The following is a 25,400-nucleotide window of genomic DNA, read 5'->3' on the forward strand; positions in this document are numbered from 1 at the left end:
AAGGGCTACGGTCTAGGGCTGCTGAGCACGAGGTCGCGGGATCGAATCCCTGCCGCGGCGGCCGCATTTCGATGGGTGCGAACTGTGAAAACACACGTGAACTTAGATTTAGGTGCACGTTAAAGAAACCCAGGCGGTCGAAATCTCCGGAGTCCTCCACTACGGCGTGCCTCATAATCAGAAAGTGGTTTTGGCACGTAAAACCCCATAATTTTTTTTTTTTTACATTTTCTCACCCGTTCCTTTTCGTTGCTGCCTCATAATCAGAAAGTGGTTTTGGCATGTAAAAACGCATAATCTTCTAAAATTTTCACTCCCGTTCCTGTTCGTTGGTTTGTTTTGCTTCGTCATCGCCCCGTTTCCAGCCCTCCTGACTAGAAAAAAAAAAGGAAAGAGCCGAGGCTCCGTGCCTGGAACTCGTGAAAGCTGGCAGCGGAAAGCTCGAAACGATCCATCACGCCCGTGCCCAAGCCAAACGTCGCACACGGGGTGTGCACGGGAGCATCTGCAGGCTGGCTTTGCCGGATCCCGTGATACGCCTACACTGGTTCGTGCACACTGTAGCTGCCACGCTATTAGGAACGTGCCACGTATAGTATGCGTCTTTTTTCGAAACGCGGAAGTACAGCCCATATCTGCAGCTGCAAAAGCAGCCAGACAGCCACTGTACACAGGCGGAAGCAATCATTGTTTAGTTCGGTGCTGATGGCGATGATGTTGTTGCAACTTGACGTGTGTTTTTCGAAGTGCGCGCACCTTTTACCGCCTCATCTGGCGATCCTTCAGAGTTCGGACTATCACTATTAACACGTGTTCCTTCCTATCTTCCCGCCCCTCGGCTACTTATAAATACGCTCTACAACTTTGAATAAACGTTCATTTTGTTCTACTGACTACGCTGATGCTTCACTGGTCTGGCAGAGCACGCCATGGCTATGCTACAGACATACACAGTTTTTGGGCGCAAGGGTTAATGGTGGCCAAAGAGCGCCAATGAGTCAATTAAAAAAAAATTAAATTATGGGATTTTACGTGCCAAAACCACGACCTGATTATGAGGCATGCCGTAGTGGGAGACTCCGCAAATTGGGACCACCAGGGGTTCTTTAATGTACACGGGTGTTTTCGCGTTTCGCCCCCAACGAAATGCGGCCGCCTTGGCCGGGATTCGAGCCCGTGCTCAGCAGCTCAACACCATAGCCACTGAGCAACAACGGCGGGTGATGTAGTCCATTGTGTGGTTAAAGAGAAAAGACATAGACGCAACATGGCTGTACGGAGGCTGTAACATGGCTATAGTATTGCGTGAAATATATAGCAATTTTTGAAATATTGACAATGACTAATGCGTGCTGTGATCATACAATGTATGTTACAAAGCGATGTCATACTAAATTGTGCCAAATTGTTTCTTTACAGGGAAAGCGAAATTCGTTGTATGGAAAACCTTTTCGTTATATAGTAATCTGCGCTGTGAATGAACGTTCGCGTGTTGATTGCTGACATATCGTACTCCGGCAATACCCATACACGTGTGGCAGGATATATACGCTTGACTTATGCGGTTCATTTATTCTATATTTTTTTCCCTGCGCTTGGTGCGAGGAGAAAACAGCCCCGTAGTACTGGTTCAAGGACCTCACCCCTCCCACAAAGCTAACACAGTCAAAGGTTCGTTTTTGCTTACAATTTCTAGAATTGAATACAAACAGACAACATTGGGTAGCGCAGAGAATTCACGTACAATACTATGGGCTTTCGTTAGTGGGCGCCGATATACTCTGCAGACATGGCAAGACGTCGCTTCTGTGCCTACTAATGACGTGGTTTATCGCATCTTTTTTTTTCCTTGATGTTATCTGAGATATGAATAAGCCATTAAAGCTTACGGTCCCTTATAGCGAGAACATTCCAACCCGCGTAAGCTTTCGTAGGCTGCAATGACCTGCTAACCCCTTAACTACACAGCTACATGTCTTTCAACGATCCCCTAATTGTCCCAAATTCTTGTCACCCACGCAGCCTTATTAAAGTTACGTATTATCCATGCATTCACGTCTGCAGAACTAATTTAAGTCACCTACTATCTGTGCAATCAAGCCCGCACCACTCATAACCTGCAGCAACTCTTCGCAACACGCCAGTATAGTTCATGCGCCTGAATCGCAAAGTCATGCAGCGGCTCTTCCTGTCAACCCGCGCTTCCAACGTGGAAGGAATTCGGCTTTGGCGCTTGAAGCACTCGAAGACTGCGGTTATGCACACAAAGCGAGAAGCTGTCTGGGTCGACTCTCTTGACTGCAGAATGCCGGATGAACTTGGACAGATAATGCCTACACAAACACACTACGCACACGTAGGCGCCTCGTCTGTTAGGATAAGATTAGGTCTATACACGTCCACCCCGCTGGAGCTTAAAGTTGAGCGAGTGGTCACTGAAAGATACCAACCGATACAGCGAAGAGCACTACGTATGAACCGAAGACAGTTGTGTGAAAGGTTGGCAATACGCAGGTCGTATAACATAATTCGGGCACCTGTTCCCCACGCTCCACGCACACGCGCACAGCATGTGAAAAATAAACAAGTATCACTCGTTATCAGTGAAAAAAAAGGAAAAGAAAGAAAGATCGCCGTCTATGATGTCTTGAAAGGGAAAACAAAGAAATGGCATCCAAGATGCGACCATAACGGTCACCATCAACGATTTAGAAAGGAACCGTTTGTTTGGCTCTTTAATTCTGAGATTAAGACAACCAGGGCTCTAGCACCGCACACCAAAAATAAATAAAAAGAAAGTCGCTTAGACCAGCGAAAAATTTTGGGCGCCCAAGGCAGCTTGAACGAAAGGGCAAAGAACAACGGTATCGACAGAAACCACCAAAGCGGTCAACATCGCGAAGTAAACGGCAGGAAGAAACTTCTTGACAGGTGGGGACACCTGACTTTGTAGGCCAACCGGGACTGGTAACGTTGTACTCACCGATGCTGCTCCGTTGCTCTCGCACGACGATCGCCAAAGTGCGCAGTTCGGCGTGCTCCGGGCTCGGAAGCAGTCCTTCCGTTCGCGTCGCAGACGGTCGCGCGCGTGCACGTGTGCGTGTGTTCAGCTTTTCGCCGAGCCAGCAGTCGTCTGCCACCGTCGAGGACCACGTGACAAGCGCCCGGCGCGACTAGCCGTCTGCGTTGGCCCTCAGCCTCCGCTGCCGCCTCCGCACCCTTCCTTCGCCTCAGCTGCTGCAGCTGCTGTTGTCGTAGTTGGAGAGGAGGACGCGCTGACAGCCTTTCGCTGGCGATACGACGCACAACGCCCCCGTAATAGAGAGTTTTAGCCCAGCGGGTTTACGGCCAGCGGAGCGGAGCGGTCTCCACCGTTGCGCCAGCGGAGCGGCTCGCGAAAAAAGAGTTTTAGCCCAGCGGATCACCCGCTCGAGCGGGGTAAAGAGCGGGGCGCTCTGCTGCCCCACCTAGTGGTTCGAATAGGAGTTACTGAAAAATGAAATTGAATTACGCTTGCTTTTATTATGCAAGAAATGTTGAATAAAGATATATTACATGTTCTCAGTGCATTATTTCTTAATAATGTACTGAGTACTAATGTACGGGTCAGCGCGGCAGTCGCCGTCGTCGATGCAGAACTGCCGGCGTTCATGTTCGCGGCTGCCGTCTTGCATTTCCCATACACGCCCGCGCGCCCTTACGCACGCTCGCGCGCTGCGTATACCCTCCGCTGGGGAGTGCTTTCCAGCGGGCGTAAACGCTGCTCCGTAAAACCGCTGGCCGCCTCAGCGTGGTGCGCATGCGCAGTCGCGTCTCCGCTCGCCCGCTCCGCTCCGCTGGCCGTAAACCCGCTGGGCTAAAACTCTCTAATGTTAGCCATGCCAGACGCCAGCGCGACCGTTTAGGAGGAGGGAAAGAGGAGAGGGAAGCTGCTGCCATATAATGATCAAAGAGTGGTTGTGCCTGTTTTCCGGTTTTGTTTTCCGTGCTTTGCTGATGTCGACACCGCACAACAGTTGGGAGTATCGCTGCGGTGGGCATCTTCAAGCCCTGCTTTGTTTGGCGGTTGATTACAAAACGCCGACGAGTGTTCGGGCGACCACGTGGCGCCGCCATGCGGGTGAAAGACGAAGTGCTTGCTGGCCACGTGACAAACGGCGTTATTCGCGGTTTCTTTGAAAGAACGCCGGGGGAGTCATGACTGTTGTGCCTTGTTTTCAAACAATGGGCGCATTAGGTCATCACGCTCAAGTATTTAACTCGAGCGCTCTCGAGTGAACTCGGGTGCGACGCCTTTGGAGCGTAGTTTAGCGGCGATTTTGGACGACTGCGTCTGGGAAGACCAACGCGTCAATTGCCGAGTGTTCTGTCCATTCCGCATTTCGCTATCGCATTTCACGCGCTTTGTGAACGTGGTACCGCTGACAAGCTGTTGCAGTTCTTGATCGACGATGATGAGCTCGAGGTACTCGCCGAACGGCGAAGTAGGCCGCAACGCAGCGTTTTACATTTTGTAATGCAAGCTGTTCGCGCTGCTACCAGAGATAGTGCACAAGACGAATTGTTTGTTTGCTCCACGGTATGCCGATTGCAGTAATTCATTGCACATCGCAGGGGAACTGGAGAGGCTTTCGACTCGAGTAATTCATAATTACGTAGCCAACGAATAAGGTGGCCAACCTAGGAATGCCACTATTTGGTTACGTACCAGGGCGTTTGGCAAGCAGAAATTGTGCAGGCATTTCTCCGCTTCGCGCGAAACAAAGAGTGCTAATGCGAAACCAAACAGCGCGTGCAACACGCCAACTGCACCTTGAAAGGGTGAAAGTACAAGGACGGCGGGAACACGTTACCTTGCCGGAAGCCCATAGCAGGCACGAACTACCGCGCACATCTTCCAGGCTGGAGCGCGTAGAGCGCGCTCTACCGATTACAGCACGCTCAAGCTCCTCTCCTCCTATCCCTCTCCCATGTGTAGGGTAGCAAACAGGTTAAGCTAAACTGGTTAACCTCCCTGCTTTTCCTTCTCCACTTTTTCCTTCCTTCCTTCGTACTGATGCTAATAACTAGGCAATGTTTCACTTGCGGTGTAGAGGCGGATCGGTATTGAATTGATGAGCTTTTCGCAGAAATCCTAATGTTTGGGCCAATTTGGAGATGTCCACCTCCTAAATGTGGTACATAAGGTATCGCAACAGATAAGTTATGTGCGCATGTGTTTTTCCCACGACGCTACAAGAGCTATCGCCACTCTCTACATACCAACATGAAGGGTACTTGCGATCTCGGGTGGGGCGCCCCAAGTAAAGCATACCTGTCCGACTCTCCCGCAAACTTTTTTTGCATTCGTTATTTGTTTATTTTACTTTTTCCTGACGTCTTGCAATGAGCCTGGGTGAGGGTGCTGCTTTCTTGTGCGGAATAGAATTGCTGTATACGCAACCAAAGGTAGTAAGTTAGAAGATGTCAATCTAGTGCGGAAAGGACCTTCAATTTTGTAGCGCAATAGAAAGCCTACCACTGTAAATGTCTAAACTTGCAATTATTTCTCTGGAAAGCGAGCAGAAATTTTTAAAACTAAAGTTCTGTGTCTTCTTAAAACTTTGTACGGGCGCCGACAACACCGATTACTGGGCTCGATGGCAATCTCAGAGGCCATACATCAATGCACCATTCCGTTCACCGTGACTCCGTTCGTTTGCACAAGTCGGCGCCACTTTTCAGCAAGCGCTAGATGGAAAAAAAATTGAGAAAAAACTCGCTCTCTCAGGCAAAGCAAACTTAGCATAAGCCCATAAAATATAATTTCAGGCTGTACAATATTGTATCTAAGCAAAATAACTCTCCCTGCCGGCTTCTTGATTACGTGATGGTGCACAGATTGGTTGCACTGTTTCACCGTTGAACGACGCCACATGTCATACTTTTACCAACCTTCAGAGCCCAATTAAAAATTGCATTAATTCATTATCTGAGACAAGCATGCTTGTTTCCGTTAATATGACACACAATCTTCTCATTCCTACTGTAATTTGAAGACATGTTCCGAATGGTAGACCGCCCCTTTAAGATCCCTAGAGACCTTAGTGCTGATGAGAAGGTGATCACATGGTACTAGTACTCAAGTATCCTGGGCCATCTTTTACGGCTAGAAGAATTTGGCACGCTAATTGTAACTTGCTGAAAATACCTTAGTTCATTTATACTTATAATTATCGAGAACTTCCTAATTGACACCTTGTCAATGGAACGGTGGATGGCAAGTTACCATAACAATTGTAATTAACCACTTTAATGTCGCCAGCAGAAATACCATGCCGATGCCTTCCAGTTACACCATGCATTACACCCCAGACTCCTTGTCCTCACCTTAACTTCTTAAAAATTGCTCGATGCATTTTTGCTACGCTACTAAAGTTACACTTTCAACTGATGTCTTTTTGTGTCTTTTTATGCGAAGCATATTACGAGAGCTCAACCCAGCTCCTCAGGCGCGGCGGTGTCGCCTTCAATACCACGTGACACCGTGACGTCACGACAGAGGAGAAACGGGGCTCCAACTCGCGCCGTCGCTCGCGGCGACGCGGCGGCATATAAGCAGCTGCGCTTGCCTCTGCTAGACACTCACGAGGTGAGATGCCTCCTGGAGACAGAGCTGCTCGTTGGAATGAGAAGCGAAGGTTGCGGCTTGCTACAGAGACTGATTTTCTAGGTGGCTTTGGCTCAACTCTTGCAAGATGGGCTGGGTGGGAATCGAACCAGGGTCTCCGGAGTGTGAGACGGAGACGCTACCACTGAGCCACGAGTGCGATGCTTCAAAGCGGTACAAAAGCGCCTCTAGTGAATGCGGTGTTGCCTTAGAAACGAGCTGTTTCTAAGGCTCAGGCGTGCGTCGCTTGCTCAGGCGCACATTTCGTTGCCGCGCCGAACGCTGCGTTGCTCGACGCTCACCGCGTCCAATGCGGGGCGCGTAGTCGCTGTGCCGTAGCCCATTGTCTTACACCCCTTGGCGGGTCGACGGGAACGCTGTCGCGTTCCACTCTTGAAGGCGAAGCAGAGTAACGCATGAGTCGTTTCTTCGTCTAGCCGAACCAAGTATAGCCAAGCAACAGCAGTTCACCAGGCTAAACAGTGGTTCAACAACTAAAATAAAGGCTAGTATGCTTCGCATCCTGGGCTTAACCTTAGCTAAGCCACAGCCATTTTTTAATACTCATGCATTGACCGCCTGACCGGCTCTTCTAAAGCCACAAAAACACGCCGCCAACGACACCCCTGAATGCTCCCTAACCTCTCGCTTCCCCGACATCCCCCCTCCCCCAAGCCCCCCTTTTCTTCTTCTTTCCCTTTTTTGTCGGTGCGCCCTTTTCTTTCTTTCTCTGCTTTTCTTTCCTCCCCGCCTTCCCACTCTCGTCCTCTTGCCTTGGGAACCACGCTCACAGTGATCAGGCGACAGCGCCCATTCTCTTTGATGTCTCTCCCTTTACAACCAGCCGCCACCGACACCAACCGCAAGTGACGTCACTGCACTAACCCTTTAAAACTAACATGCCGAGGATACACGAGGCCCCGTTTCACGAAGACCGGTCCTCCTATCGAAACGTTGGCCAGCCTTTCTGAGGCACCTTATGCCTGTTTATAACATCACTTCATGATTATGAGGCACGCCGTAGTGGAGGACTCCGGAAATTCCGACCACCTGGGGTTCTATAATGTGCACCTAAATCTAAGTTCACGGGTGTTTTCACAGTTCGCACCCATCGAAATGCGGCTGCCGCGGCCGGGATACGATCCCGCGATCTCGGGCTCAGCAGCCCAACACCATAGCCACTGTGCAACCACGACGGATATAACTTGTTAGCTCTTCTTCTAAGAGCTACATAATAAAAAAAAAGGAAACAATGCTTCACATTCTATATAGCTACGCAGCCAACTAAGGCAGGGAGTCAGACCCTGTAGTACTCAGTTTCACGCCACAAGTCAGCAGATGGCGCCACACTCCTTTCAAAACTTCAGCGCAGGCCTATGCCGGCGTTTTCCATGTCGTGCGATTAAAAGGACGAAGGCCTGTTGCAAATCCAGGAAGCCAGATAGTGAAATGAGGGAAGAAAATGAGATATAAACGTTATGAAGTCCAACGAAAACGTTTTTAATTTGAATCGGCAGGGGAAGCTGGTCGCTGGAGTTTCGTTCCGCAGGTGAGCGCAACGCTGCTGGCTCATAACCATGGCGCTAGATAAAGAAATCAAGGAAGAAACGGAGATAAAACTGTCATGAAAAGAAGACAGGACAGAAACAGACAGTCAATACAGACAGACAAGACAGACACTCATAACAGACAGACAAGATAGACCGTCATAACAGATAGACAGTCATAACAGACAAAGAGTCGTAGCAGACAGACAGATAGGCATAACAGACAGACAGACGAACGGACGGACTGGAAAGTAGAGACGGTCTTTTCGATTAGAAACAAAGAAAGAATATGCTGGGCAAAAAAGTTCGTCAACAGGATTCGGACGAAGGGACGGATAGCTGGAGATTCAGTTCGCAAGCAAGAGTGCCGTGGCTCAAGAGCTGCGACCAATAGCGCTGTGAAGCCGCTTCTCTGTCCCGCCGTTGTGCTTGGCCCGACGCGGCAACACCGAGACAAGAACCATGTTTGTCCGCTGAATGAATCAGTATCCGTCCCGTCGTATCGAATCCAGCTTTACTGAGGTGAAAGAAGAAACACTGTGTGCTAAAATATCACCGATATACGCGCAATGCGGCATGCACCATTCAAGCGGAAAATTTCATTTTGCCCGAAGCAGAAACGAGTGTCCAGAACTGCGCAGCACGATCAACGGCTTGCCGATCGAGTCCCGAAGTGGCGTCGCTTCAAAGTGTTATGCTCAAAGTGTTATGCTTCAAAGTGTAATCAAAGCCTGGTGCGTCCGCTAGGTCACCTCCGTTGAGGTGTCCTCTAGTGTATTAGACTGTTGCCGTGTTTCCCCTCTTCTTATATAACCACCACCTCCTCCTCCTCGGCTCTGTCGGTTTCCCGCCAAGTAAGTTGAATGGGCCGGTCCTGCAGTATATCACTAGTAAACTGGGCATATATCGGACATGTAATGAGGAGGGAAGATAACCGATGGTTATTAAGTGTTAAAGAGTGGATTCCAGGGAAGGGAAGCGTAGCAGGGGGCGGCAGAAAGTTAGGAGGGCTGATGAGATTAAGAAGTTTGCAGGGACAACATGGCCACAATTAGCACATGACCGGGATAGTTGGAAAAGTATGGGGGATGCCTTTGCCCCGCAGTGAGCGCAACCAGGCTGCTGTTGCTAATCTAATCGGATACAGCGTAGTCCACGGTCACGTGGGTCGCTTTGTGGGGGACTCCATGTGAAGTCATGTAATCGCTATGCTACAAAGCACGGCGCAATTTTGGAGCGTTAACCGCTTCAGGAACGCATCGCTTCAGCCAGATACCGACATGCGCGTTGGGTCCGTGTATGTTTGTTTCCATGGCCTTTCCATTGCTCCAAGGTGCAACTTCTATTTCTTGTGTGCCAACCCCGCTGCTCTAGGAAGACCACCGGTTACCTGGTTCCTCAATCTTCCCAATTGCTCTCTACACGTGCTAGCGTCAACCGGTAATTGTTCTATTAGCCACAATTTTCTCGTTATCTTTAATGCCACAATCCTAAACATCACTGCGTATGGCAAACACTGGGTATAACTATGGGATGTTGATCATGCTCACGATGCTGATGACACCTACCAACGTTGCCAACATCGTGAACGACGCAGGCTGAGGCTGCACTGCACTTCGTGCTGAGCTCGGGAGCCGGATACCACTTCTTGTTTTCGATGTCGTACCGGTCCACCCGCGACACAGTTGTCGCTCCTGTTAAGGGATGAAGAAGGGTCAATCGTGTAACAGATTTGATGAAGAACGACACACACAATGTTATTTCATGCACGAAGAACTATTGAAGCTTAATGGGGCCCTGAAACACCCCTCGGGATTGGTGAAATAACATAGTCCGCGGGTAGCATACGCTGTTGTGAACATCTCCGACAAGTTCTGCTGTCGTACGCGGTCCGTGGAGCTCGCAATCGGAGCGCGGTCACCTTTTTCTCAAACGCTCTCGTTTCAAAAACCCCATGATCCTCGCTCTTTTCCGTGTGCTTTATTTCGTCATAAAGCACACTCCGATACGCGGCCGCTATTGGTCGCTGCGTTTTGCTACACCGTGGCCGCCGCGAGGTGCCGCCACGAGTCCAGTGGCTAAGTGCACCGCGGCTCTCTGAGGACAGCCGCACTTGGCTTGAGTTTAGCGCGGCATAGGCACCGAATCGGAAATTTGAACTGCGCGTCACGGTGACGTCTCCGCCGTAGCCTTCGCAGTGCAAGGCATTGGAGGAGAAAGGGGAGCACAGCTGAGGCCGCGTTTGATTGCTGATAACTTTGCTTCTGCTGAACGCATTGAAGTACTTTTTGCGGCAAAGTGGTTCTTCACTTCAAATGTCTTTCTCCACTTCGATAAAAAGTGGTTCGGGGCCCCCCTAACTTATCAAAATTTTAAGAGGTTCTTTTTAAACAAGCTTGTGGTCAACACTGCATACACTTGACAAATGGTGCCAAGCGAGACAAGATACGACTGCGAACCCTGTCAGGAGTCATGGAGATACAGATTGACATCATGGTCACAGGTAGCATAAAAGCCTGTTTGGCATAACATGTCGCGGAACATGACGTAATCTGTTAGCGTATGCGGTTGGCTCTTCCACACCTCTGATCTTTGCATACCAGGAATATAGGCGTGTGGTCAGCTATAGGGTTGCTGTATACGTCAGAAGTTGAGTGCCATCTATGCGGTCAGAACGCACATTGGTCGGCCTTGAACGCCATTACGGCCAGCAGCGCGGCTTAACAATTCACTAGAAATGCTCCATCTATGGCTTTATCATTTATCAATATGCTAGGAAACATTGTGAATAGACAACCGGGAAAGCGAGTTTTTCGGACGACAAGAGACAAGCGGACGCGACGAGCGGATCATACGACACTTGGGACCTCTCGGTAAGCGCTGAAAAACTTCTCCCTTTCTTTTCCATTTTTACGCACAAGAGTTAAACGCTGTTCAAATTCAGCAAAAATATATCGTGCACCTCGGCGCGCTCTGTACCACGTGCACGCGTAAGATGCGGGAAACAAAAGGCTAGGACAACCGAAAATTGACACTACGTCGTAGAACCTATGCCGATCAGCAAAACCCCGCAAAGGGCGGACAAATGAGCGGATCTCTTAGGCATGTAAGGCCCTCTGGGCCGTACTTATCGTTGACAGGTAGCCTAGTCACTTGCGGGATTATATTACTGAGCTATTTCTTAGGCTCGGTTGCGGTAGTCGGAAGTTCAAATCCTCCCCCCCCCCCTTTTTTTTTGACGATGGTGTATTCACGTATGACATCCTCCAGTGCACTACATCTACAGGCTCGGAGTGGCGCCTGACACCAGCGAAAGACGCCGAGAGCGAGTGGGGCTATACTAATCCAGGTACAACCAAATTAGGAAGGCCCACTAAGCTTGAACAAAGACACTCCCTCACCAGAACAGGAATTGGCCTCCCTGGTGCAGTATTCGACCACAACCTCCCTACTGAAACGATCTCAATGAACCAATTGCGCTCAGTCTCCAGTGGCTGCGGAGCACCTGATCAAGGCGGCGGTCAGACATGTAACGCAGCAAAGGGTGCTAAGAATGGTCAGGACAGGCCGCCCATGGAAACTGACCCTTGCAACGTTTAACACCTGAACCCTCTCGAGTGCGGCTAGCTAAGCAGGACTCTTCGAAGAACTATCAGACATTGTTTGGGATATTATCGGCCTTAGTGAGATTAGAACTGCTGAGGCTTACACATTGCTGAATAACGGCCATGTCCTCTGCTATAGAGGTCCCAATGATAAGAAGCAATGCGGGGTAGGATTCCTAATCCATAAAGACATAGCGGGTAACACTGACGAATTCTACAGCATAAACGAGAGGGTAGCAGTAGTCGTAATCAAACTCAATAGGAAGTATAGATTAAAGATAGTACAAGCCTACGCTCCAACATCTAGCCACGACGATGAGGAAGTAGATCAGTTTTATGAAGATGTTGAATTAGCGATGAGAAATGTGCAAAGGCGGTATACAGTAGTAATGGGGCACTGCAATGCAAAAGTGGGGAAAAAGCAGGCGGGTGAACAGGCAATTGGATACTACGGTGTCCATTCTAGAAACGCTAGAGTAGAGATGCTGGTAGAATTTGCAGAAAGGAATAAACTGATAATAATGAACACTTTCTTCAGGAAACGTAGCAACAGAAAATGGACCTGGAAAAGCCCCAATAGTGTAGCGAGAAATGAAATTGACTTTATACTTTCTGCTGATCCCAGCATAATGCACGATGTAGAAGTAATAGGTAGGGTAAAGTGCAGTGATCATAGTTTAGTGAGGACTAGGATTCACCTAAATTTGAAGAGAGAAAGAGTTAAATTGGTTAAGAAAAAACAGGTCAACGTAGAGGCAGTAAGGGTAAAAGCAGACAAATTTACGCTGGTATTTGTAAACGAATATGCAGCCTTAGAAAAGAGAGATGATGATGATGACATAGAGGTAATGAATGAAACTGTAACGAGGCTGGCTTCAGAGGCAGCAATTGAAGTGGGAGACAAGGCACCGAGGCAACTAGGAGGCAAGCTCTCCCAAGTAACAAAGGACCTAATAAAGAAATGACAAAGAATGAAAGTGTCCAACTTAAGAGATAAGGTAGAATTCGCGGAACTGTAAAAACTGATCATCAAAGCGAAAATAAGTAATATAAGAAATTATAACGTGAGAAAAACTGAAGAAGTCGTTAAAAATGGACGGAGCCTGAAATCAGTGAGAAGGAAACTTGGCATAGGGCAAACCAAGATGTAATCACTGAAAGATAAGCAGGGTAATATCATCAGCAATCTCGAAGGAATAATAAAATCAGCGGAAGAATTCTATACTGACCTTTACAGTACCCAGAGGACTCAGGAGCACTCTATTCGAAACAATCATGAACAACATACAGAAACTCCTCCTATAACTAGAGATGAGGTCAGAAAGGCTTTACAAGGCATGAAACGGGGAAAAGCGGCAGGAGAGGATGGAATAACAGTCGATTTAATCAAAGATGGAGGAGATATAATGGTAGGAAAACTGGCGGCTCTCTATACGAAGTGTCTATCGACTGCTATGGTCCCAGAAAACTGGAAGAATGCAAACATTATACTAATCCATAAAAAGGGCGACGTTAAAGAACTAAAAATTATAGGCCAATTAGCCTACTCCCAGTAATATATAAAATATTTACCAAAATAATCTCCAATAGAATAAGGGCAACAATGGACTTTAGTCAACCAAAGGAACAGGCTCGGCTTCAGGAAAGGTTACTACAATGGATCATATCCATGTACTTAACCAGGTTATTGAGAAATCTGCAGAGTACAATAAGCCTCTCTATATGGCTTTCATAGATTACGAAAAAGCATTTGATTCAGTAGAGATACCAGCAGTCATTGAGACATTGCGTAATCAGGGAGTACAGACGGCTTACGTAAATACCGTGGAAAATATCTACAGAGATTCCACAGCCACCATATTTCTACACAAGAAAAGTGGGAAGATACCCACTTTTCTTGTTTACCACTATAAAGAAAGGGGTGAGACAAGGAGACACAATCTCTCCAATGCTATTCACTGCGTGCTTAGAAGAAGTACAAATACAAATACCTTTATTTCTACATCAGGGATGTTAGGGGTCCACCCAAAAAGCCTATGACTGGCTTGACAGAGGGGCGCACCCCCGTAGTATTCAAGCTATTAAACTGGAAAAGCTTAGGAGTAAAGATCGACGGCGAATACCTAATACCTCAACAACCTTCGGTTTGCTGATGAAATTGTTCTATTCAGCAACAATGCACACGAGTTACAACAAATGATTGAGGACATTAACAGTGAGAGCGTAAGAGTGGAGCTGAAAATTGATATGCAGAAGACAAAGATAATGATAGATAACCTGGCAAGCGAACAAGAGTTCAAGATCGCAAATCAGCCTCTAGAGTCCGCGGAGAGGTACGTTTACCTAGGTCAACTAATCACAGGGAACCCTGACCATGAGAAGGAAATTCACAGAAGAATAAAAATGGGTTGGATCGCATACGGCAGACATCATGAGCTCCGGACTGGGAGCTTACTGTCATCATTGAAACGGGAAGTATGCAATCAGTGCATTTTACCAGTGCTGACATAAGGCGCAGAGACTTGGAGGGGGACAAAGAAACTTGGGAACAAGTTAAGGACCGCGCAAAGGGCGATGGAACGAAGAACGCTAGGCATAACTTTAAGAGACTGAAGGCGAGCGGTTTGGATCAGAGAGCAAATGGGCATAGACGACATTTTAATAGACATTAGGAGAAAAAAGTGGCCTTGGTAGGTCATGTTGTGCGCAGACTAGATAACCGTTGGACCATTAGGGTGACAGAATGGGTACCAAGAGAAGGGAAGCGCGGTAGAGGACGGCAGAAGACAAGATGGTGCGACGAAATTAGGCAATTTGCGGGTGCAAGTTGGAATCGGTTGGCGCAGGACAGGAGTAATTGGAGATCGCAGGGAGAGGCCTTCGCCCTGCAGTGGACATGAATGGGCTGATGATGATAATTATGATGATACACGAGAACACACTCCGGTATCAGTGTTCGTTAGAGGATGATCAATTAACGAAGTACGTGTGCCGGTTACTCGAGTAGACTCAGTTATACGATTGTGGAGTTTGAATGACTGCGGAAGAAAGCTATAGTTATGATTCGCATCATTTCTTAAATCTACGTTAAAATTGCCAACAACGTCAATATGGCCGCGATTTGCTTGAGATACTGTAGCCAGGAGATTCGAACTGCCCTAAAGACGATGCCATTGCCGAGTTGGGAGGGCAGTAGACCCCACCATTAACAAGACCTCAACTAAGCTTAATGAACAGTGCTTCAGTGTCTTCGTCGCTAGGAGACGCAGTGGACAAAACCTTGAAGGTATAATGTGTAAGAAAGAGTGCAACACCACCTCCACGAGTGCGTGAGTTTTTTGGAAGCGATGACATCTTATCACCAGGTGTAGACACCAATACACTATCCCTGAGCCAAGTTTCACTTCATGCAATGGCATAAAAAGCAAATGTATGCATGGAGAGATGAGCTAGTAGAGTATTTAGTTTCTTCAGACGCTACGAATGTTGCAGTGGAATATGGAAAAATTATTTTTCGTTACTTTGTCTATGTCACTAAATGAGTAGTACATGAAGATGGAAAGTTTATGCTAAGATGCGGTACACGTTTACACAATTTTCGTTAGATCCCTTTCGCGCGTCACGTGAAGGACTGGGGAAGTTCCTGTCCTTCTGGCTAAAATTTTCCCCTGAGGAGTCCAAACGAACTTCCAGTTCTTCTCTTTCTTGAGCTTGCGAGCTTTATTTAATTGAATGCCTTGTCTTCAACACAGAAATGCTCAACATATAGTGGGTCATCACCCTCAAACCCGAGCAAACTGACGTTCAGTCTTGATTCTCTGGCAGCAGAAAGCACATTGTCACGAGCTGAGCGACATTAGAACTTCACGACGACATCTGGTTCCGATTTGACGTAGTACAGCATCCTATGGAATATATCGATGTCACCTTCAGAAAGAGTAGTTACGATGCATAGCCACCTTCTGCATCGTTTTCCCTACAGGTCTTCGTGAATAACAAACGGGAGGCCTTTTACTTCAGTGTTCATGTTCCGGCTGCACTGTTTGAGTTCTATAATTTCTCGCATTGCGTTATCAAAGTCCTCTCTTAGCTACTGTTTCTCCGTGGTAACCTTGTAGGTTCGAGCCCTTACCTCGGCTAGCTCTCGACTGCATGTGCCTGAAGCGATTCAATAATCGGCAAAAAATAAAGGAAAAAAGGCTAGCGATGCCGCATGTAATGTGAGCGGGCGTGTATGTAGGCTCGGCTTACCATTGAATCCCCCGATAGTGTAGATGCGACCTTCGAGAACCACTGCAGCGAAGTTGCTCTTCCCCACTGGCATGGCCGGAAGCTCCGTGAAGCGAGCTCGTGTCACGTCCAACGCCACCACTGGAAAGCAGTGAAGGAAAAGCCGCAAGCACGCGTCAGAAGGCGGGGTCCGTCGTCATCAGAGGCAAAGAAACAACAACAGCAACAACAACAACAACAACAACAACAACAACAACAATAATAATAATATTAATATTAATAATAATAATAATAATATGCTCAGCGAAGCGGAAACCTGCTGTGACAAACAAGGCGTACTCATCGATCAAAGCTATAGTCGCATTTTTTTTCGTCTTCTTTATTGAAATAAAGTAAGAATGGAGATTTACTCACGCTAGCATGTTGTGGGCTGCTACCTTATGCTCCTTAAAGATGCAGAAAACAGCGTTTATGCCACGAACAGTGATATCGGTGTGAGCGAAGGATTTGCGTTTACTCCGCTGCTAACAGCCGGCCTAGTCGGGGACTTAATGACGTCATCGCTAGCGTCAACCAATAAACGCCCAATGTTACTTCTCCGCCAGTCTTTCCATTCCCCGACCACTCCTCTCTCTCTTCCTAAGATAAAGGAAAAAGATAAAGGAAAATGCAAGTGGACGAAAATATAACTTGCCACAAGTGAAGACCGCATGCGCAATGCTGAGATACGAGCTTGGTCCAAACCTGAGGCAAGTTGTATTTTCGTCCACTTTGATTTTCCTTTGCGTTATTATTTTTTCTACATTTCAATTAAACAGAACAATTAACTTCCCCTATGCCTTGTCTGGCTTCATTATCTGTCACTGTCACTGGGCACCCTAGGTTCTACCTATCCTTCTAAACATTTAGAAAAAAATTAACTTCAGTCCAATAGGGTGCAAGGTAACACTAGCATGACTCACTCAGGCAGTATTAAGCGACTGAAACGTAACTGTTTCCAGAATCCCGATAATCAAGTTCTGCAAGGGTGGAATCTCGTCAGTCGAGAAGTGTTTTGTTCGTCAAGCCCGTTTCGCGGTATGGCTGGCGTTGACATTGAGATGAACACGATGGTAAGGCAGCTCGCTTGATGTGTTGGTCAAGGAAATCACTCTCCCAACTCCCTTTCGAACGACGACCACTTCCTGTGTTGTCTTCCTTATTGCTACACGCAGATATTTTCGCTGCATGTGCGCTTCACGCACGACTGCGGCGTTCTCTCGTTTTCTGGACAACTATGGGGTTTATAGGGACATTGACATGAACCTGATAAAGTCCGGTTGAGTCGACTGGTCGGGTTGAAAACTGGTCGTCGGATTCGTGTAAACTTTATCGGGACGAGACGACTGAACGTCGAAGTGAGTTTGGTCAACCCACCTGCAGGCAAAGGAAGGCGTCGGTTTGAATCGCTTAACCTGCTGTGCTAGATGCACATAAACGCGATGGGGTCGGGCTGGGTCAGCTTGCATGACTTTAGACTTGACCTGCTCGCGTCGAAGTCGTGCAAACGAAGCGTACACTGGGCGGGTGCCGGTGGTCTCAATGAGGGAAGTATTTCCTAAAGCACAGAGGGTGGGGAAAGAGGGCTCGTCGCGATTTTTGGGGTGGGGGTGGGGTTGTAGGCAGCAGGGGGAGCAGTATTTCCCTAATTTTCTCATTTGCGACTGAATATAGTTCTGAAGCTTTTGTTGTGAATAAGCGGTCGGTGGATGTTGTCAGTACATGATTTTATTTCTGATTTGACAAGACTTATTTAAATAAGTACATTGGTGGCTCCTGTAATCTCTCTTCGTGGTACAGTTCATAGCATTTATTTAGCGAAGGGGAACCGATCGGAATCAGTTACGCTGTAGTAAATCGCGCTCCTGCGACAGAAAAAAATGAACATCGTACAATGAGAGGATGAATTCGTAAGCCACAAAAGAAAAGCAAATCACAAAGAAATGATTGCTGACGAACACGCCCGAAGTTCCCGCAAGACCTTCTCGCACCTAATAAAAACAACGACTAGGTGTCGCTCTTAAGCATTTATGTTCGCAGTGACGTCGTAAGACGTGTATGTGTATGAAACGTGCTCGATATTAAAGGCTATATCTACGTTGTCATGATGACAAATAAAGCCCAGCCAGCAGCCATCATGTTTACTGGCGCGTCATAATAAGCACAGAAATCGGCTCGATTACGACAAAGGCAAACGCTCTTACATTTAAGTTAAACTGTGTGAGTTTTGCTGCCTGCCATACTGGTAATACGCGCCGTAGGTAATCGGGGGAGCATTCCACAGGGCCTCGGCGGGTTTATTGATCATTCCCAAAAACGTGTTTAAGTTCGGGGTCACCTAGCGTTTCCTTTATTGCGATAACACTTTATGCAAACTCAGGCGAATGTTCGCCGTCGCCATGATGTTCTGTATGAAGTCCAAGTGCGATAAGATCACAGCCCGGGCGCCGTTTGCTGTGGGTACGAGAGAAAATATGCGAGGGTGAGCCGAGAATGGTGGCTTGAACGCGTTTACCGTTTTCCCACGAGGGCCTCGAGTTGGAGGTCACGTGATCAAGTGCGCGCTAGGGGGAAGGAGGGGGGCAGGTGAGCGCGCGTCTCGTCCTCTAGCCAGGCCGTGGCTGCGCATGACCCGGCTGTGCGCATGCGCGGCCCGCGCGTCCTATCTTGGAGGCGATCTGCGGTGGGTGCAAACCATAGGCGAGCCGAGATGGTCGGTAGCTTCATGTGCACAGTCTTCCCGCGTGTTGGAGGTGGCGTCATTTGCAGCATGCAAGATTTAATTGGAGACGCGTTGAAGCGATAGGCAGCATGAAGCGTTCGCTCGTTTGCTGCCGGCGCTCTTCATCATGCTAGTGTGGGAGTGCTGATCGCGGTCGCTGAATAACATGCCTTCATGTTTGTCTGTGCGCATGCGACACCATGCTTGTTAATTTATTAGTAAGCTAGTGTTACATGTGCGTGTTCATTACGTGTGCCTCGGACTTTCCTTACCCACCCCTCTTCCCTCTTTAAAGTAGTCTGGGCTTCACTTGTCCTGTTCCTTGTCTTGTACTACGCGTGTCACCGTGCCTGCCATAGCGCCACAGAACGCTGAAGCTGCACCAACTAGGCCCCTTTTCAAGCTCCGTTTACTTTCAGAATGTTTACTGCAACTTAAACGGCCGATGAACTGCAAACCTAACTTCGTGTAATCGTGTAATACTTTGCTATCGCTATCAACGCTTTGCCTTTCGCGAGAAACTAACCTTTCTCCCTCTCTCTCTCTCTCTTTCTCTCTCGCTATGCGGAGAACTGCCCCGAATAGCCTCGGAAGGTGGGTGCTCACTGTGCTTATCTCGTTCATTCGCTTCATGCGAATAAAACTTACCGCACGAACGTCATAGCTCGCCTATGTTTCACATCTTTAGCAAGTTGTGCTCTTTGCCCTAGATAAGAATAAATGTGCCTTCAACAAAGGTACCTTGACCAGCGTAATAATAAAATGATAACTATTGTAATGCGAGGTCTATAGAAGTGAACATTGCCTAGCGCAAGTTTTTAATACCATTTTGTGCTGCCTTCAGATACCATGTTTAGAGTGCTAACGAGTGAGCAGAGGCGTACTGGAGGAAAGTCGCACAAGGCCGCTGGTTCCACCCATGACGTATATCATGTCCTTGTGGACGACTGCCTTGTGGCCACTACGTGGCGAGCCCATGGTGAGCACCCGGGTCCAGACATTGGTCGACGGGTCGTAACATTCCACGGTGTCCAACATCGCCATACCCGTGAAGCCACCCACGCTGCGTGAGAATGAGAGTGATCACAATTACCATCACTGCAGTTAAGTACGCTATAGGGATGCAGTCCACTTCCTCGGTCCTATTCTACGTGAGCTCATATACGAAGAACGCAGAACACCTGCTAATAAATGTGACCAGCTGAAGAGTTCGCTTCAATTTCAATGCACGTTCTGCATTATAATTGTTAGAGCACTCGTCGCGCGGAGTCCAGGAAGAGCTCCGAGTCGGTACTCTGAATACAGGGATAGATTCATTGAAATCAGTCAGTTCAGTGATCTACCGAATGACACGGGTGCCAACTCTCAACTGGTAGTTTTATAGAAGGACCATTATTTCATGATGATTATGGTGATGATGATGATTTTTTGGCATTCCCTTTGAAACGGGGCGGCGACAAATAGTAGCCTGCTTGTGTTAATCAGTTATGCTATACATGATTTTCATCCTGGCATTTTTGTATACATCTCCTTAACCATTTTTCCTCCCCTTCTTCAGAACTTCCCTATCTTGTACCGCTACTTATGGCTGTAACGGATCCGGTCGTACCAATCTCTTCCCTGTTTTTTTTCCCCCACCAATATACTTTAAACGTGTCTTGCTTATCCGGAATGCTGACCGGCTCATGCGTCCGTCCCCATTAAATCCAAGCGCTTTTGGAAGGTTTACGCTTCACTGAATTGGATGACGATGACATCCACTTGGAAACGGGGCGGTGAAAACTAGTCACCTAGTCTTAAGGAACCGTACAAGCACCGCGTTGCGGCGAAGCTAACACGACGAAATGAGGAATAACTTAAACCACAAAAACAAACGCCGACTGTCTTTAGTATATCAGTCGATCCCATGACACGCCCTGCTAAGATAGGCGAATTCTTTTTCTGTGGCCACCTCTTCATTGCGGAACGCCTCTATTACTTCCCGCTTAATTTGCCACGCGCCTCTTGTGACAAAATGCGAGTGCAAATCCGCGACAGAAACTACACGGCAACGCTCGTGCCGTCTGTTCCTTCCATTCGTGCCGTCTGTTCCTTCCTTTCGTGCCGTCTGTTCCTTCCTTTCGTGCGCGCCATAGAGTTTCTCACTACATTACCTAGAGGGAAATCTGGCGCTGCTGCGCTGTGGCATGCATGGGAATGCCGGTATGTTGTGACTTCGGATTGTCATCGTTCTCGTAGAGACAGGACACCTTGAAGACGCGCTTGGCAAGTACCGTTCTGTCTGTCACAATGATTCATTTTCTACTAAAACAGCACGTCAAAAGCTGTTATAGCTTTATTATTACGCGAAAACATGTTTTGTTTAACTATGAGAACATGTTATTGTGTGTACGACTACATGTTACGTAAAAAGTATCAGTGCGCCGCTAAAGTTGGAGGACAGACGACAAGGTTCACGCTCGCTTTGAAACAGTTGGTCGTCTGTTCTGGCTTTTCTTCGCTTGGTCATGCATCGTGGGTGAGTAAAGATGTATTATGCGTGAATGGAAACATTTTATGAAGATTTTACTTTGAGAACGCGTTATTTGCGTAGCCATATCCACGTTTTAGACGAAGCCTCTTACAACACCAGCCAACACGAGCCTCGCAGACACATATACCGTCATTCCCATGACGGCACGGTGCCCCCTTAAGAAACTCGCATAGACGGTGGCGCCAGATTACCCTTTAGGTGTTATAGTGAGAAACTCTATGGTGCGCGCGTTTCAAGCGCAGCATGCAGACCAGAGTACGAACACGGCCTCACATGTAGATGCGCCCGCGTGCCACCGCGGCGGCGGCGTCGCTGCGGTTGTCGTTCATGTCGGCCACCGGGTACCACTGGTTCTTCTTGATGTCGTACCGCTCCACCGTCCTGAAGCGCGTGCGACCGTCGAAACCGCCCATGGCGTAGATGTAGCCCTGCGAGACAACGCGACAGGCCCCGTTTAGAGAACTGCTGCCCAAATCTCGTTCGAGCTCAGTTTGACAATAACGCAAAACCAAAGTTATCGCTAAGGTGTGGCTGCGACAAAGCCGTACGAGGCTTAGCGGCAACCGCAGGCACACTAAATATAGGAATGTGCGCATATCCCAAGGTTTCGAATCGGGAATCGAATACTCTCGTATTCGATTCGATCCTCGAATAGAATAGGCACTGTAGAAAAAAATGAGAATATTTTTTTGAATGGTTCTAGAATACTTAACGTAGTCGACTGTGCGTGGTCAGAGACATAATTGACGCAAAAATGGAATCACTTCCAACCAATTCAAATTGGAACGTGCTTCAGTACGCAGTATCGCACAGACAGCCAGACTTTTCAGGTTAACCACAATAACTCGAAGTAATACGTTGTTTAGACATGTCACTCCGCAGTGGGGATTGTTTGGTATTATTTGAACATACAATATCTGCGTCTATTCATCGGACGAAATATGTATTTGTTATTTCTAAACATTATTTGATAATGTATGGCAACTTGTGCTCTGAAGAACCCTGAGTTCTTGTACAGAATGCTTAGTTGTTCCTAACTCTCCCGTTGTGCTTTAATAAGACATGCTTTATGTTGTGCAGTGTAATGACAACTTTCATAGTGTTGAAAATACTAGGATCTAAAAAAAAGACATTTCTGACAGAAATCGTCAGACGACCCTGCAATATTCGTAAGCTATTGCAATGTATATTCGATATTTGATTCGATTCTGTTCGCTTCTGACAGTATTCGATTCCTATTCGAGATGCTTCTGACGCTATTCGATTCGTATTCGATTAAAACTTCTATGCGCACGTCTCCCATATTTAATTATTAGCGTTCATATTCCCCGTATAGCAGATGACAGGAGCAAATATGGCTGTGCGCCAGGCAAGTTACTAGGCAAATTACCGAGCAGCAACTACGACTCGAGTCAGTCCGAGTCTAGGTTCCACGTCATTCCCGGCCATCTGTAATTGGGGTATTTTTTTTTTACAGTTTCAGCACGATGAAATATGGGTTTTCGAGAGTTTCTGATGTGCCTGTTCCCATCATCGCTGCATCCTCTCTGCAACTGTACATTATCACGGCAAATGTTTTTTTACGCGATCCGAAATTTCGCTGAAGTTGGTCGTTGGCTACCTTGGTTGCAAGAGCCTCATTTGGTCTATAGATCAAGCAGGCATCGGCCGGTTCTCTGTGCCCTGGGCTCTGCAATGGAACGCAGTGAACACAACAAACAACAATGCCAGAGAAGGCGTAGCGAGAACAGACTGTTACGTTTTAATTAAAGATGTAGAAATAATGAAGAAAATAAATATGAAAATGGAAGGCTCCCCATGTGTTCCGCAATATGCGCAGGCTGTGCACTACACCATTTAAGCTACTGTGGAGGCCGTCGTCTCCCGCCCTCCGGTGTCCGGCGTCGCTTCGGCTAAAATATTTTCTAACCACCCATGCCCAGGCCCTCCATGCGGCGCAAGAAAATTACTGAACTAATTGAAGTTCTCAAGCTAAAATACGCACGAAAATCGTAAAATACGACATGCACACAACCTATAGACATGATGGCTCTCGGACTGTAATTTGGATATACGAGAAAACATAATTGTGTCACGCGAAAATTCAAGGAAGCCACTTTTCGAGCGTTTCTACCATTCATAGACCAGCGACGGCGTCCGCCATTGGCGCGCACCGGAGCAACAGTATCTCGGGGGCCACGGAGCGGCGCGCCCGATTCCTTGCCATACCTCAAGATGACGTTCGCCTCCGCCGCATGGCGCACCCACGCAAGAGGCCGCGTTTCTACCAGAAAGCCCGCCTTCGTGCATAGCGTTTGCGAATTAGCGTTTCCCTGGAAACATTACGGTTACATGCTCTCCAGTTGCCGCGAAGCGCGAGAAGCAGTAAGGTATCTTTGGATGCTATGGCGTTCCACTGTTAAAGGCGAAGCTTAAGCGTCCTCCAGCTTTTTCTTGGGTATTTGTGCATGTGCGTATAGAATTAGCCCTGGGAGTGGTAGCCAGCGCCACTGGCAGCCATGACATCGCATGTCGAACGTCCTTTTCAAGCGCAAGGGTCACGTAGTGCTTGATCTAAAAGGTCACAGTGCGGTTACTGGAAATCATGAATAACCAACCTCAAATAGGCCAAAATTTCCGCTCTTGAAGGCGTCGCTACGAACATGGCTGTTGCTACACATGCTCCTTATGTTCCATACGTCCCAGTATTATGTATGAATAAGGAACATATAACACATGTTTTTTTTTGATGCGGCACCATAAAATAAGTGTCATATATACAGGCGCCTGCCGTACTTGCTTATGGATACGTGGTTGAGTGATCATAGCACCAAAAAAGAAAAGAAAGAGGTCAAAGAAAATTTGGTAATTAACTAAAATATGCTGGTTAAACAAGATTACATTGAAGCCGAGGAGTAGTGAAGTCACGTACGCTTAGCAGAAATCCTAACACTAGCATGACTTTCAAGACATGTCAGCTTAAATTGTTAGTAATAGCTCGTGACCATGTTAACTAGAACACCGAGGCCGGGATCGCTTAGCAGCTTTTGGGAGCGGACATTTCAAAAGTGATGCTAGGCTTAGGATTTCAGTTAAGCTACATGACTTCCCTCTTTCGCCTACCGACCTCACCTATCAGACAAAAAAAATGGCAGTGTCTTAGCTCGGCTATGCCAGGATATACCTAGCGAAAGCTAAGGCATAGCATGGTTAGCCTTGGTTAATCTTGATTGCAAGTGCAGGTTAGCCTGGTTGTCTAGCTATGTTGTGGCATTTAGCCAGTCGTTCGGCGCGCTGTTTGTCTGTTTCCTGGGCGATATGTTTCCTCTTCATCTCGTTCCGATGTCGATTCCAGACATCCTCCTCCTTATCAGAATTGTCGCCGTCCATACTGCCACCTCAATTGTGGTTGCGGCGCACGCGAGCTATCTTTTTCAGTCCTCCGAGATGTTATCATGCATGCCACGCAGCTGGCGAAGCGAGCGGAGGCGAGCGCAACGACGAGGAACTCGGTGTGACGTCATGTGCCTCCTCGGAGCACGGCCACGGCGAAATCGCAAGTTCGCGGCCAGTAAAGCTTTCGCTTTAAAAGTGCGCGTAGAAAAGAATACCTGGTATACATACGGATAGCCCAAACACGTATACTGCAGTTAACGCAAGCTGTTTTAAAAAGCTGGCGATACGCAGCAAAAGTGCGTGGCTGCCTTTCGTCGGCCGTGCTTGCCTGGAGGACGGCGACGCTGACGTAGCAGCGTGGGCTCGACATGTTCGACTTGGAGCTCCATCTGGCCAGAGACACGTCGAAGCAGATGACCGAGTGGTAGCACTCGCGGCCGTTGAAGCCGCCCACGAAGTAGATGCACTGGTCGATCACTGCGACGCCGTGGTACGCCCTGCAGTGGACGCGGCACAGAGCAGCCGGTGGGTCGGCGAGCGCCTTTCAAACGCGAGCACATTTACCTATGTGCCCGAGACCGATGAACGAAAATTTGCGAACGACTTCCTAATGAGCCGCAACGCTGAAAGACTGTCGCGTTTTATTTAATCGCACGCTGGCGGCAACCAGTGTAGCGGG

The 25,400-nt window shown here is 47.9% G+C and overlaps 2 protein-coding genes across 2 annotated transcripts in view; both read right to left on the reverse strand.

Annotated features, from left to right (window-relative positions):
- LOC139047747 (fatty acid CoA ligase Acsl3-like) overlaps window positions 1-3,400 on the reverse strand; it is a 62,927-nt gene extending 59,527 nt beyond the window's left edge. Inside the window, exon 1 of the mRNA XM_070521766.1 lies at window positions 2,984-3,400. The gene's annotated coding sequence lies outside the window, so the exon portion shown is untranslated. The remainder of the gene's footprint in view (window positions 1-2,983) is intronic.
- Window positions 3,401-8,125: 4,725 nt separating this feature from the next.
- LOC139047748 (kelch-like protein 10) overlaps window positions 8,126-25,400 on the reverse strand; it is a 32,060-nt gene continuing 14,785 nt past the window's right edge. Inside the window, exons 7-12 of the mRNA XM_070521769.1 lie at window positions 25,050-25,218; window positions 21,599-21,753; window positions 19,677-19,855; window positions 16,053-16,172; window positions 9,765-9,890; window positions 8,126-8,232 (exon numbers count right to left, since the gene is read on the reverse strand). Of these exons, the coding sequence (XP_070377870.1) occupies window positions 8,219-8,232; window positions 9,765-9,890; window positions 16,053-16,172; window positions 19,677-19,855; window positions 21,599-21,753; window positions 25,050-25,218 (763 nt within the window). The 3' untranslated portion in view covers window positions 8,126-8,218. The remainder of the gene's footprint in view (window positions 8,233-9,764; window positions 9,891-16,052; window positions 16,173-19,676; window positions 19,856-21,598; window positions 21,754-25,049; window positions 25,219-25,400) is intronic.

Source organism: Dermacentor albipictus, chromosome 7, assembly GCF_038994185.2.
Source record: "Dermacentor albipictus isolate Rhodes 1998 colony chromosome 7, USDA_Dalb.pri_finalv2, whole genome shotgun sequence".
In the NCBI taxonomy this organism is placed as follows: domain Eukaryota; kingdom Metazoa; phylum Arthropoda; class Arachnida; order Ixodida; family Ixodidae; genus Dermacentor; species Dermacentor albipictus.